The sequence below is a fragment of the Dysidea avara genome, chromosome 1 (genome assembly GCF_963678975.1).
Source record: "Dysidea avara chromosome 1, odDysAvar1.4, whole genome shotgun sequence".
NCBI classification, from domain to species: Eukaryota; Metazoa; Porifera; class Demospongiae; order Dictyoceratida; family Dysideidae; genus Dysidea; species Dysidea avara.
The window spans coordinates 36,401,376-36,415,093 of NC_089272.1; the positions used below are offsets into that span (position 1 = coordinate 36,401,376).

Below are 13,718 nucleotides of genomic sequence, written 5' to 3' on the forward strand. Positions count from 1 at the left end.
CTTTTGATGAAGATTTGTATACATAGCTATCAATAATCTCTGCTATGACCCAAGAGCTGGAAACTCATGATAATACATTATAGTAAATGGATCAATTTAGAGTCTATGTTATTGTTTTCCTAAAATCGTATGCATCATCCATGCAATTTTACATGCCTGTACATGTATTTTCCTTATTAAAAGTATACTGTTATAATATGAAACACTATTATTATGCTATGCAATTACTCAAGGTTTACTTGCTGTCATCATACAGAGTTCCAGTATGTTGATCACTCTTCAATCCTTACAATGGTAAAGCCATCCATGGTCTAACTGAACTCCTTCCAATAATAACTTAATCAATGACCTCTAGTGCATGACCATGCATATCAAACACATACATCATCCCCAGAGCTATCGTGGAACTACTTACTGTGGGATGTAGTTCAACACTAGCAACAATCCGGGCTACATTGCATGCTCTTCAAGCTATACACTTCACATTACATCTCAATCAAATTTTGTAGCTAAATAGTTGGTGTGAATGTATTCATTGCATTTCTGCACTTGCATACATATGCAAACTTATCCTATTTAAAATAAATGGATAAGGAAAACCAAAATCAGAATAGTTGAATACATGTGGGTAGCAATAGAGCTATACGTATGTTATGGCAATGTATCTCTTCACTGTGTTATTGTCAAGCTATATTTATTTTATGAGATCTAATCTTGCAATTGCAAAGTGTCTATAAAATCTGGAAAATTCCACAGATTTTATAGGTGTTGGACTGAAGAAAGGCATATACCAAATTACTTAAATGTACATCTATTGTTGCCTGATTTTATAAGGAAGAGTGGCATGTATAAATTCATCAGTCAGGGCATGCTATACCCACGCAGTTTTAAGTGGCTTCAGTACCCCCTTTTAAGTTTATTTTAAGTTATTATAGCTACTTGCAAGGAGCAAGACAATATCAAGAATTCTGGTTCCAAAATCAAGGATCTAACATATAAACAGAACACACTACAAATTTTATTTTAGTTGTATAAGCAATGGTTTCTCACATGATATAGTATCAGTTTTATTTAGTGGCTTCCCATAATTTGAATAAAACACAAGATACTCTAATAAGGCAGTCAGGCAAAATGAACTACTCTAATAGAACAGTCACTTAGATACAGTAAAAATCTCTTCACAATTCTTGCATGCTGTATCATTTCTCATGAGAATATTCCAATAAAGATTTTACAGTTTGCTGTGGCTATACAGCAGGTGTTTGTGGCTCTCTGTGCATAGTTAAGTTTGTCAGCTGAACAGTTGCAGACTGTCACAAGGTATATGAGCTCTCAAATAACAATCAGTTGCGATTTGTTTGCTCTTTATAGTGTGTAAAAGCTGAAATCATCTGAATTTGCTCAAAAATTTGATCAGCAGTTGTAGTTTTTCGCAGCAATAAATGTCCGATATTTGATACGCCTACATGCACTTATAGATTTAATAATTACTGAGGAATAGAATCGATTTATAAGCTGAAACTTGGTGGGCTGAACTTTGAGTGATTACCCTAGCTGCATGCCAAATTTTATCCAAATCCGTGCATTTATTGTGCTTTGCGAGCTACAGTTCGAAAATCCATACTTTTGGCCAAAACGTCATGCGATTCGGACACATGCTTATTGGGTCGCCAAACACACAGTCCTTGAATAAATCCTACGAAACTTGGTGGGCTAAATGGTGGGGATCTAAGGTAATAGCAATGCAAAATGCAAGGGAATATGTTGCATAGTTTCTGCGTACGAGTGTCCGAAAATTCCTGGTGGCCGAACATCGGTGGCTTACTCTACCGTGGTGTCCAACGTCTCTATGTCTGGTAAAACGGTACCACAAAAGGCGAGACTTCAGTACTTGTTTGTTCTGTTTTTGTTGTGGTGTTTCCCTATAGTTTTATTGTGAACAACAATTTTGAGTATGCCAAAACGTGGAAGAGTACCAGGGGGAACTCCACCATCCAAGGAAGGGAAGAAGTCAGCTAGTTTGTGTGTTACTTGTAGTAAGGAGTCAAGTACTGATTGTGTTGAATGTGATTGGTGTGGGAAATGGCAACACAGAGTGTGCTGGGCTATCTACATCAAAATTAGAAGCGCTAGCAGATATATGGGATCGTCAGCCCACTGAATCAAATGTCATGTTTTTTTGTACTATGTATAAACCAAAGGTCACACTAGCCCTGAAGTTCTTCACAGAAATATAAGATAAGCAGGATGAAATGGAGAAAAGACTAACGGAGATAGAGGACAATCTGAAGAAATTACAACCTGTGGATTCAACAGAAGCAAATCCTAGTGACCAAACACAACCCACTCTTCAAACACAGCCGGTTTCTCAGTCTAAAGAGCAAATATCTGAAATGGTGTCTTCCTACATTAATGAAGAAAAAGAAAAATCTAAGAGACGTTTGAATGTTATTGTACATAATGTTATTGAATCAACATCTGAGGATCCTGAACTTAGACGTAAGCATGACATTGATTCTGTGTCATCCATCTTTCATAAACATCTGACAGTCCCTGCCACAATAACTAAAGCAATCCGGTTGGGCAAGAAAAGCGATAGGCCAAGATTCTTGAAGGTTTCGGTTGCATCTGAGTCAGACAAGGCATCAATTATGCGAAATTGTACCAAACTTCACAATGTTAACCTTCCTAGCATAGTTCAAAAGGTTTTTATCACCCTTGATCTCACACCTAGGGAGCAGGAAGTTAATAAGAAGTTATGTGCTGAACTTAAAGAACTAAACAAGGATGGGAACAAATCTAAAATAAAAAACTTGAAAATAGTGCAGAGGAGCCCCTAGCCGGGCCCCCCATGCACTGATAATTTTACCCTTAATCCTGAAATTTTGAATCATTCTGATATATTAGATGTAGCTGTTGTCAACTGTCTAAGTGTCCTTGCAAAACGACTTGATTTTCAGAATTTTATAAACTGTAAATCACCAAAAATCATCATTGGTTGTGAATCATGGCTGTCTCCCTCTATAGTTTCAAGTGAAATTTTCCCCCAACAATATCAGGTATACCGTAAAGACAGATTCGATGGTTACGGGGGTGTATTCATTGCTTGTCACAATTCATTGTTGTCTACTGCACTTGAATACCATAGCACATCTCTATGTGAATTGATAGTATGTAAAATTCAGTTAGCCACAGGCCCTCCACTTATTATTTGCTCTGTGTATCGCCCACCAAATGTAGATATACCATATTTAGAAAATCTTTGCACTGTCCTACGTGATATAATGGATCACAATCCTAATTCTGTTGTGTGGATTGCAGGTGATGCAAATTTCCCAAATATAGATTGGGACTCCTACTCAGTTAGTGGTAACAATTATCCTGTACATCTGTGTGAAACTTTTCTCAACTTCATTGAGGATTGTGGCCTAACACAAACTGTCAACTTTCCAACTAGATATGCAAATACTCTTGATATTTTCCTAACAAATCGACCATCATTAGTACTTTGTTGTAAACCATTGTCAGGGATTAGTGATCATGATATCGTGTATGTGAAGTCTACTGTAGAAGTCAAACAACAAAGCAATCCCTCAGTGCGATCTTATAAACTCTGGAACAGGGCAAACATATCATCAGTGAATACATTACAAGATCTAGTGAACAGTTTTTAGAGGAACATGATATGGATACACAAGTTGATGTCTTATGGAAAGTGTTCAAGGAAATGTGTCAAAAGTGTCTAGATATGATTCCATCCAGAACTTATAAACCTGGCCATAGTCCCCCTTGGATGAATCCCGCCATTAAACATCTATCTCACAGGAAGCAAAGACTATATAATTTGGCCCGACATTCCAAGTCTAGTGATGCCTGGCAAAAATATCGACAGATTAAGAAAGAAGTTCAAAGGGCATGTCGGCAATCCCACAACTCCTAAATTCAACACTTAGTCACTCCTGGAACATATTCTACAACTAACAGGTTATGGAGTTACATTAAGAGTCAAAAGAAGGACTACTGTGGCATACCACCATTACTACAAGGAGACACTCTGATCTCTGATACAGCAACCAGAACAAGCTTATTGAATGACTATTTCTCATCTGTCTTTGTTAAAGAAGATTTAAGTTCTGTACCACATATTGAAAATTTACCTATTCCACTAATGGAACCTATCAGTATTAATCCAGAAGGTGTTAAAAACTTATTAGAAAACCTGGAGGTAAACAAAGCTCCAGGTCCAGACCAAATTTCACCCCGATTTTTAAAAACCTTTGCAAACTACATTACGCCATTTCTTGTGCTGATCTTTAGGGCCTCTTTGCATCAAGGTCACCTTCCATCTGAATGGAAACATGCTACTGTTGTGCCTGTTTTTAAAAAGGGAGATCGCAAATTACCATCTAACTACCGCCCAATATCCTTAACATCAATCTGTTGTAAAGTTCTAGAGCACATCATCTATTCTTCCATCAGCTCTCATTTGGAAAATCATCAACTTATTCGAGAAGAACAGCATGGTTTTCAGTAAAATAAGTCCTGTGAAACACAACTGATCTACACAATTCATGAATTTGCAACAATACTTAATGACGGTGGAGAAGTGGATGCTTTATTTCTTGACTTTAGCAAAGCTTTCGATAAAGTTCCAGATGTAAGACTTCTTCAAAAACTTGAGCATTACAGAATTTGTCCAAAACTTGTCAATTGGATAAAAGATTTTCTTGGACAAAGACAACAGCAAGTAGTTCTGAAGGGTGTAACTAGTGAGCAGTGTGAAGTTATCTCTGGCGTACCGCAAGGTACAGTACTTGGCCCTTTACTATTTACTTGTTTTATTAACGACCTACCAGCTCTAGTGAACTCTCAGATACGACTCTACGCTGATGATATACTTATTTTTAGACTGATTTATTCAAATGAAGACACTTTAGCAGTGTTGGGAGTAAGTAACGCGTTACGTAATATTATTACTTTTGTGGTAACAAAGTAAAATAACGAAATACGCTATGAAAACAGGTAATATAACGCAAGATACTTTACTTACAAACGTAACGCGTTACCTAAGTAATATAATTACTGTAACGAGTCTAATATGACATAATATTATTACTAAAAGTAACAAAGTTACTAATCTCATTAGTAATCCTCTGAGTAACGCCTAACCACAATGGAGTAACGAGGCCTATTGAATGAAGCTTATTCACTAGCTTCTTACTTATAACCAAGATTTGTACATTGTCCAACAACGCAATCATGTCACGTGATAAGGTGGTAGTTTCACACATGACAGCTTAAGGCTGTGGACACAAAGTAATAATATGTAATATTATTACAGTTACATTATTTTATGGGTAATATGTAACTGTAACTAAATAGTTCTGTTGCAAGTAATATGTAATATATGTAACTAGTTACTTTTACAAAGTAACTTGCCCAACACTGCACTTTAGTATTGCAGAGAGACCTTGATGCCATAGTGAGGTGGAGTGAAGACTGGCAAATGTTTTTCAACCTTAGCAAATGTGTACACCTTAAGGTCACTAACAGGATATTAACAACTAACTCAACATATTTTCTGAAACAACATCAAATTTGTAGATCTACCAGTGCCACTTACCTGGGAGTAACAATAGATGAACACCTGAAATGGACAAACCATATCCAACATGTTACCTGTAAAGCAAACTCAGCCAATGCCTTTTTGCGACGTAATATTAGCTCTTGCACTCAACAAACTAAGAAGCTGTGTTATCTAGCAATGGTACGTCCTATCTTATAGTATGCATCAACTGTCTGGTCTCCATACACTAACAGTAGCATCTACAAGATAAAAATGGTCCAACGAAGAGCTGCAAGGTTTATTACAAACAATTATTCACCCTGGGCTAGTGTAACTGAGATACTAGATCACCTGAATCTACCAACTCTTGAACAGCGACGGAACAATTTGAAGCTAGTTATGATGTATAAAATGGTGCATAGACAAGTTCACATCGATAATGGAACCTATTTAATCCCAACAGCAAGCCAAACACGAGGTCAAGATCAATGATTTTTGCAGCCACACTCAAGAATTGATTCTTACCTTTACTCTTAGTACCCCTCTACAATTAAATTATGGAATAACCTATCTAGTAGTACTGTGGAATCACCTACCTTAAGCACATTTAAACAATGTATTAATTATAGCTAAGTAAAATCACTACAATTTATTCTTAATTTAATCTGTTGTACTATATACTCCATATGGAGGTTTCTGTACAGTAAACAAATAATAATAATAATACTATCCAATTCTATTATCAAGACACACGGTAGTGTGTCGTGCGGCCCAAGAAGCCGGCGCGTAACACCCGTGAGTATATTGACAGGAAGAAAGAAAACGCAATTTTCGCACCTCCGTAGCTCTGTGCTGCCTTGATGAAACAAGACGAGTTTTGCTGTGAACACTTCCTCCACCTTCCGCACTCCACATTCCAAATTTGAGCGAAATCTCTTCAAGCGTTCCCGAGATATGCGACTTCAAAAATTGACTTATTTTCTTCGTTTTTTTTTCTTCTTATTTTTCTTCCTCTTTTCGCACACTTACAAAAACTGCTATAAAACGCGAACGCCATATCCGATCGCCTTGAAATTTGGCACACAGAAGGGGGGTATAAAGGCGCATCTCTGTACCAACTTTGGCTGGAATACGATAAACAGGCAAAGAGTTATGAGCGATTATTCACGAAAAATAACACCAATATGTTGTCACGCCTACAGGGTAAACCGCGTATGGGAAGAAGCTGAAAATCGGTGGGTCAATAGGTTAACTATTGAACCTCAAACCTTTTGTTGTTTGAAAGAAATCGAGCTAAAAACCAGGAAGATACAACGAAAAAACCAACAGTGTGTAACGATTATGCAATCAAGATTAGCTAATAAAAAACGACTGCTTGCCACGCCTACCAAGTAAACCACTTGGGGTAATGCTTTGAAAATCGCTGTACAGATGGAGTTATCATCTTAGAAAGGCTCTTCAATGGTGTAGAAGAATCAGACTTACATATTACTGAAATTTTAACACTTAAATCAATTCTCCTCCTAGAGCTAATTGTGAAACTCCCCAAAATTCTTTTAGGGGTAAGGAATGGAAACAGATTTTTAGATATAACTACTATGGATTCAAACTAAAGAATATAAATTTTGCGAATTTGGGATCTAGTCTCACAGTTTTATTTCTACATTTCTTAATCTTTGTCATCTACTACCTAAGCATATTTATAACAAAAGTATGAAAGTAATTTTTTTTGAAGTATTTGATCAAATGAGCTATTGAACTCTCTAAAATTTCTGTGAAAAAAAAGACAACAAAAAAAACCCAGTAATCTCTTTGGTCTAAAATATTAAACTGAGTTCTAAAGTCAGTAAATCTAACTGGAGATGGTAACTTTAAGCACTGTATACATCCAGAGTCAGAACATTTGCTACAAAGCCACAAGCAATCCCCATTTCAGTAAATCTTTACTTGGAGTATTCTCACACATGAAGAATGATACGGTATGGAAGTAGTTTGGATGGAATTTCCACTGCAGCTATAAGTGACTGCTCTATTAGAGTAATTAATGTACATGTAATCCTACTGCTTCACTGTATATTAAATTAAATCTTGGCTTCTCGTAGCAATAGTTATAATCTGAACCACGAATATTGAGATACTACAATAAAGCAGTCAGGATATTTCAACCACTATTATAATAGAACAGTCACTGAAATCTGATTTCAAAATGCCCCTGTACTGTATCATTCTTCATGTGAGATAATTCCAAGTGAAGATTTTACTGAAAAATTTGCTTGTGGCTTAATATCAGCTTGTGGCTTAGTAGCAGGTGTTCTAAATCTTCGTGTGCAGTTAGGTTGGGAGCAGCCCAGCTACAGATCGTCATAAAACATACTAAGCACTCAAAATAATTAGCTTTGATGTTAATGGTGTTAAACAGCTGAAATCATCTAAATTTGTTCATAAATTCCATCAGCAGTTGTACAGTAGTTATATGTGCCAATGAAGGACCAAAATTTGACTGGCCTACATGAGCTCATACATTAATAGTATCTGAGGCATAACGTAGATTTATAAGCTGATATTTTGCATTTCCTGTGCTTTACAAGGTGTGGTCCGAAAGTAGATGCTTTTTTCCAAATGCAATGCAGTTTAATGCCTCACCAAAGACACAGTCCTTGAAGAAATCATACAAAGCTTGGTGTGCTAGTTGGCAAGGGTCTAAGCTAATAATGGTACAAATTTCAAGGGAATACATTGTGCAACTTATGAGTACGAGCATCCAAAAATTCCTGGTCGCTGAACATCTGTGGCTTACTATATACCCTGTGGCTTTAAGTATAATTTTTCTAAACCATTGAAGGGCTTATCTAAGGTGATTAATCCATCTGTACATGATTTTCAAAATCATCCCCCTTGAGCAGTGTTTCGAATAGTGTCAATACATTTTGCTGTCAAAATGTCTGGACAAAGTCAGCAATGACCTGTCATTAATTTTGGTTGTCCAGTCACATTCAAAATGTACTTCAGCCTGTGAAGCATGCTCATGGCATGTACCCACAGGAAATTTTTAAAAATTACAACTTCTGAGATCATGTATGAAAAAATTTGAAAGGGTAAGTTTATTCAGTGAATTACTTACAAACATTTTACCATATGATTAATTATTGACAGGTTGATCAGTTTGTATTATTGTACAATGATAATTTGTGTCCTACATGTAAAATCATATGTTACAATTGAATGTATTTTTACACTGCTTTTAACAATTACAGTAAGTGATGTGTTCATAAACAGTCATAACATAGCCACTGTAGGCAATATTCAAACTCACAAATAACTTCCATCTTAACAGTTTAGCAATTCAGTGTGTTAGCAATATCCATTTTTCTTTCAATCTTCAACTTGACAGCCTAGCTAAGGTTTGGCTTGAGCCATTGCCTTTGCAATTGGCACATAGCTACTGGCTGCCTATTTAGCTTGTGCATATCATGATCTTTGAAGGTCTAAATGCGAATGTTGGTCATGCCTTAAATAAAGGCCGGCCTATAGTTTTGTATTGAGCAGAACTTATCAGTAAACTTACAGCTAATTTACATTTTAGCATGGTCATGTGCTCCTGATCACCAGATGCTGTTTCAAACCATTGTCAGATACCAACTTCTCCACTATTTTTTTTCTACTACATGGTCTTTAGGCTTCCACAACCATTGCTAGCAGTATCTTTACTGGCTCTCTCATCTGGAAAATTTGTCCAGATAAATATAAATTATTCAGACATTCCGTGTATTGTCTGGATAATGTCCGGTTGTTGAACATCATTTTGAGCACTGCCCCTGAGAGAGATTTTTCTGGTAGGCATGGTGAATAGCTAATTGTTTTTTTATTAGCTAATCTCAATCGCATAATTGTTACACACTGTTGGTTTTTTTCACTGTATCTTAATAGTTTTTATCTCAATTTCTTTCAACCCACAAACGATCTGAGGCTCAATAGTTAAGCTATTCACGTACCAATTTTCAGCTTCTTCCCATAAGTGGTTTAGCCTGTAGGTGTGACAATATAATTATTGATTTTATTTTTTATGAATAATTGCTAATAACTCCTTGACTGTTAATCGTATTCCGGGTATTAGGATGTACTTTTATACCCCCTTATGAGTGCCAAATTTCAAGGAAATTGAACTAAATCACGTTTGCATTTTAGCTATGGCAGCTTTTGCATAGTACAGTAAGTGTGCAAAAAGAAGATGAAATAAATGAGGAAAAAATAAGCCAATTTTAGAAGTCTCATATCTCAGGAATTCATTGAGATATTATGATGAAATTTCGAATGTGGAACATTAAAAGTGGTGGGTATGACCACAGCAAAAATTGTTTTGTTTCATAAAGGCAGCACGGAGATACGAATCCATGAAAACCATGTTTTCTTTCTTCCACACTACCATGTGTCTTGATACAATTGTCAGACATCTACCTGCTGGCTGTCTGGCTTCCTGCATGGCCACACAAACTGTATATAATATGCACTGGAATACAATCTGGATAACATACAGTGTACCAATGATATAATTTGTATAAATAGTGAAATTGTCCATGCAAAAACAACTTGACTGTAAAAAAAGAGAACATCCACAAAAACTATAAGTAGCTGATAACCAAAAGTGCTGATATCTGGTGTGGCCAAGAATAATTTGTAATTAATTAATTACCTTACTGTAATAAACAAAGCTTTAATATTGGACCCTTAGCATTGACTTGTGTTCTATATTCAGTTTTGCCACATTCCTCATTAGTTCATTTTAACTCTAGTTGGCTAGTAATTTGGCTACCTTTATTCTCTAAACTGGCTATTGAAAAAGGCAGCTAAATTATTAGCCAATTAGGTTGGATTGGGAATGCAGCAAGAATGAACATAGAACATGAGTCAGTGATAAGCATTCAACATTACTACAGTTACAGTATTTGGCCATTCATTCCCAGCCACTCCTGATACAGTATCAGCTCTTTCAGTTGCCAATTACATACCTTTACTTTCATAGATGTGCCTTTTTTACACCCAAGCTGTTTTTTGCATCGATATACTACTTAATATAAAACATCTTTAACCGGGTTGTAAGACTAAGTGTCCTACAAGCCCTCAGCACTTGTACGTAATGCATAAAATATGTAGATACCTTGTGGGTTAGTAACAAGAACAGATATGCTTTGGGCTGCATCAATTGAAATGAATACTTCGGCTACAAAACTGTCCACTGAGAAAACATGTTGCATTGGTGCGAATGTAGTGGTTTCTAGTTCAAATATTATGCTGCGACTTCTCATGACAGAAAAACTAACAAGTGAAGCTGTTTCAGAAATATCATCAGTATTAACAGTTAAAACTTGGCCACCAGAAAGTGTTGCCAGTTGCTCATAGACATCATCAACAGTTTGCCGTTTAGCTCGTGAATTAATCCTCTGCATAGGTGTAATTGAACGACGCTTTTTGAATGATGAAACATATATGAAATTGACCTGCAAATTTTTCTCTGAAATCAGAACAGCTGCCCTATTCAGATGATCTGGATCAGAAGCTGGAGCATCGGTATAAACAAATATTGGTGAGTTTGGTTCGCTAACTTCAGCTGCTCGAATAATGGCTCCAATGCTTGGTTCTGGTGGATCTCCACCTCCATCAGCTGTCAATTGACCAATTGCAGATAAAAATTGTTCTATATCTTGTGTTTCAAATATATCACCTGGATCTACGTAACAAAAATATTGAGATGACAGCTTGCTGTACTAGACGAAATGTGTGGAAAGTTGGTCTTTTATCACATTAATTTTACAAAAGTGTTTATGTATATTAGGCACATATAATGTACAGTAGATGATGTATAATATAAAAGTTACTGAATAATAAAAAGTTATTGTGTGCACAATGTGAGGTCACATTTATAGCTATCATAATAAGCAGAGTAGAATTAACTTTCATGGAAATGTGTAGGAACCAATTTAAAACTCCAGAAACAACCAATAATGATACATGTATACCAATGATGTTAACAGCACTGTAATCACTTAAGAAATTCTCAAAAAAATTTATTGCTCAAAAATTCACTGTTTACATGCAGCCTTGTACATGGTACATGCAGCCTTGTACGTGGTACGTGCAGCCTTGTACTTGCAGCCTTGTGTGTGGTACATGCAGCCTTGTGTGTTGTACATACTGTTAAAATTACCTACAGGTACAGTATATCATGAAACAGGGTAGTAATTCAAAAGCACCTCAAACCGTTAAAGAAGCCTTAGAAGTAAATTTGTGGTGCCTGCATGACTGTGGTGTTTGCATGCGTGTTTGTGGTGCAACATGTGGTGGCCGTGCATGCATGCATGCTTCCATGACAATTAGTGAACCAATATACTTTTTACAAATTAACTTCTAAAGCTTCATTTGTGGTTAAGGGAGCTTTATAAGGTGGTGCGGTCTAGATGAGCATTCTATTAGCAAAAAATACATAGGTGATCTCTATTCCACTACCGTGGTTCATGTGATAAAGTCAATAAATGGAATATTTCAGTTTTTTTTAAAAAAAGTAGTTTTATTGGTTTCTTAGACTTCAGTGGACTATGCTTCTTCCAGATTAACTTTTGAGGCTTCTTTTGTATTGGGGAACTTTAAAATTTTTTTATGAATGCCACATAGGCAATCTCTGCTGTGGTTCTTGAGGAAATAGTCAAATATATATTGCTGAAAATTAAAAATACAACCAGGAGTATACTCTAGAATAGGTCATGGACATGGAGAAATGGATAGTAAGAACACCTATGGTATAAGTACACATATACCTGTGGAAACAAAAGGGAAGATGAGCAAATTGGCATATTACAATAATTATAATATTATTATAAAAAAATACTTTTATCTGTTACTTTCATTTCATACTCACTAATGGACTTACAAATGATATTAACATTTATGGTGTCTTTTATGGTTAAGGATGGTTTCTAAAGTGGTGAGCATTCTACATAATTATGTGACTGGGCCTGCAAAAATAGGGCATGTGGGCACATAAAATTTGCCTAATTTTTCATGCTTTCTTGGCTCATAACTTTTGATCCCATTAAGCTATGGCCATGAAAATTTCAATATTATAGTGCAAGTTATAGAATGCAGATATTCTGTTCCAGTACTGAGATATGTTTTGATGTGTGTAGTTTGTGCCCAATACACCCTATTCTTGCAGGTCCAGTCACATGTGGCAGTAAACATAGGTGATTTCTATTACCATTGTGGTTCATGATTATTATTGTTTCGTACAGGATAATCTGTTCACATTTTGAGGATAAAAATTGTATAACTTTCCTTCCTGCAGTAGGTAATTCTCTGTGTCCACAGCAAAATTTCCTATAAATACTGGCCTTGACAAGCTATGTCATTACTGCATTGTCTTAGTCCATCTTGGAACCAGGTGTCCCAAGGTGAACTATATATATAAGAAGAGCAGTATTTTGGCAATGACGGAGTTAGTCTAGGTCAGTATTTAATTTAATAGAAGGTTTTGTTGTGATTCATGGATATGGAAAGACAACCTCTTTATATTGCAGAAAAATAGAGCACAATCAAGAACTGCTTTGATATTATCTAATTTAAAGCTGTTTTTATTTCACTTTGAGCAGCCATTAATCTGAGTAGTAAAACCATACAATAGAATCCCTCTAAGATGGACATAATTGGGAAATTTAATTTTGTCCTTTGAAAGTAGGTGTTTTTAGTTCAGAGGTGTATGAACTACGGGGGTCACAGTAAAAAATCCGGACTGGACTGGACCAGACCAGGTCAATTCTTCAAGTAAGCCAATTCACACAATAGCCATAACATACAATTCACACGATAGCTAGCTATAAAATACGCTCTTCACCTTGTAGCCACTCTGCCAAGAACACAATTAGCTAGCTAGCTATGATGGCTCAGACTGCAACAATGATCGTGCACGAAACTTCATCCACTATAAAACAACCTAACTAAGCTATTAAACTACTTTCTACTACATTTCACTACACAATCGCTAAAAAGCTACAAGCTCTTTCTGCTGTACCCAACTGTTACACCACACACGAGTAACCACCCGAATTTATTAGAATCATGATATACAAAGTGAAAGGAACTATAACCTTTGAACCTATTTAAA

At 36.1% G+C, this 13,718-nt stretch overlaps 1 protein-coding gene across 1 annotated transcript in view; it reads right to left on the reverse strand.

Annotated features, from left to right (window-relative positions):
• LOC136263402 (von Willebrand factor A domain-containing protein 7-like) overlaps positions 1-13,718 on the reverse strand; it is a 63,266-nt gene that overhangs the window by 26,094 nt on the left and 23,454 nt on the right. The window contains exon 2 of the mRNA XM_066057917.1: positions 10,722-11,291. Coding sequence (XP_065913989.1) covers positions 10,722-11,291 — 570 coding nt within the window. The remainder of the gene's footprint in view (positions 1-10,721; positions 11,292-13,718) is intronic.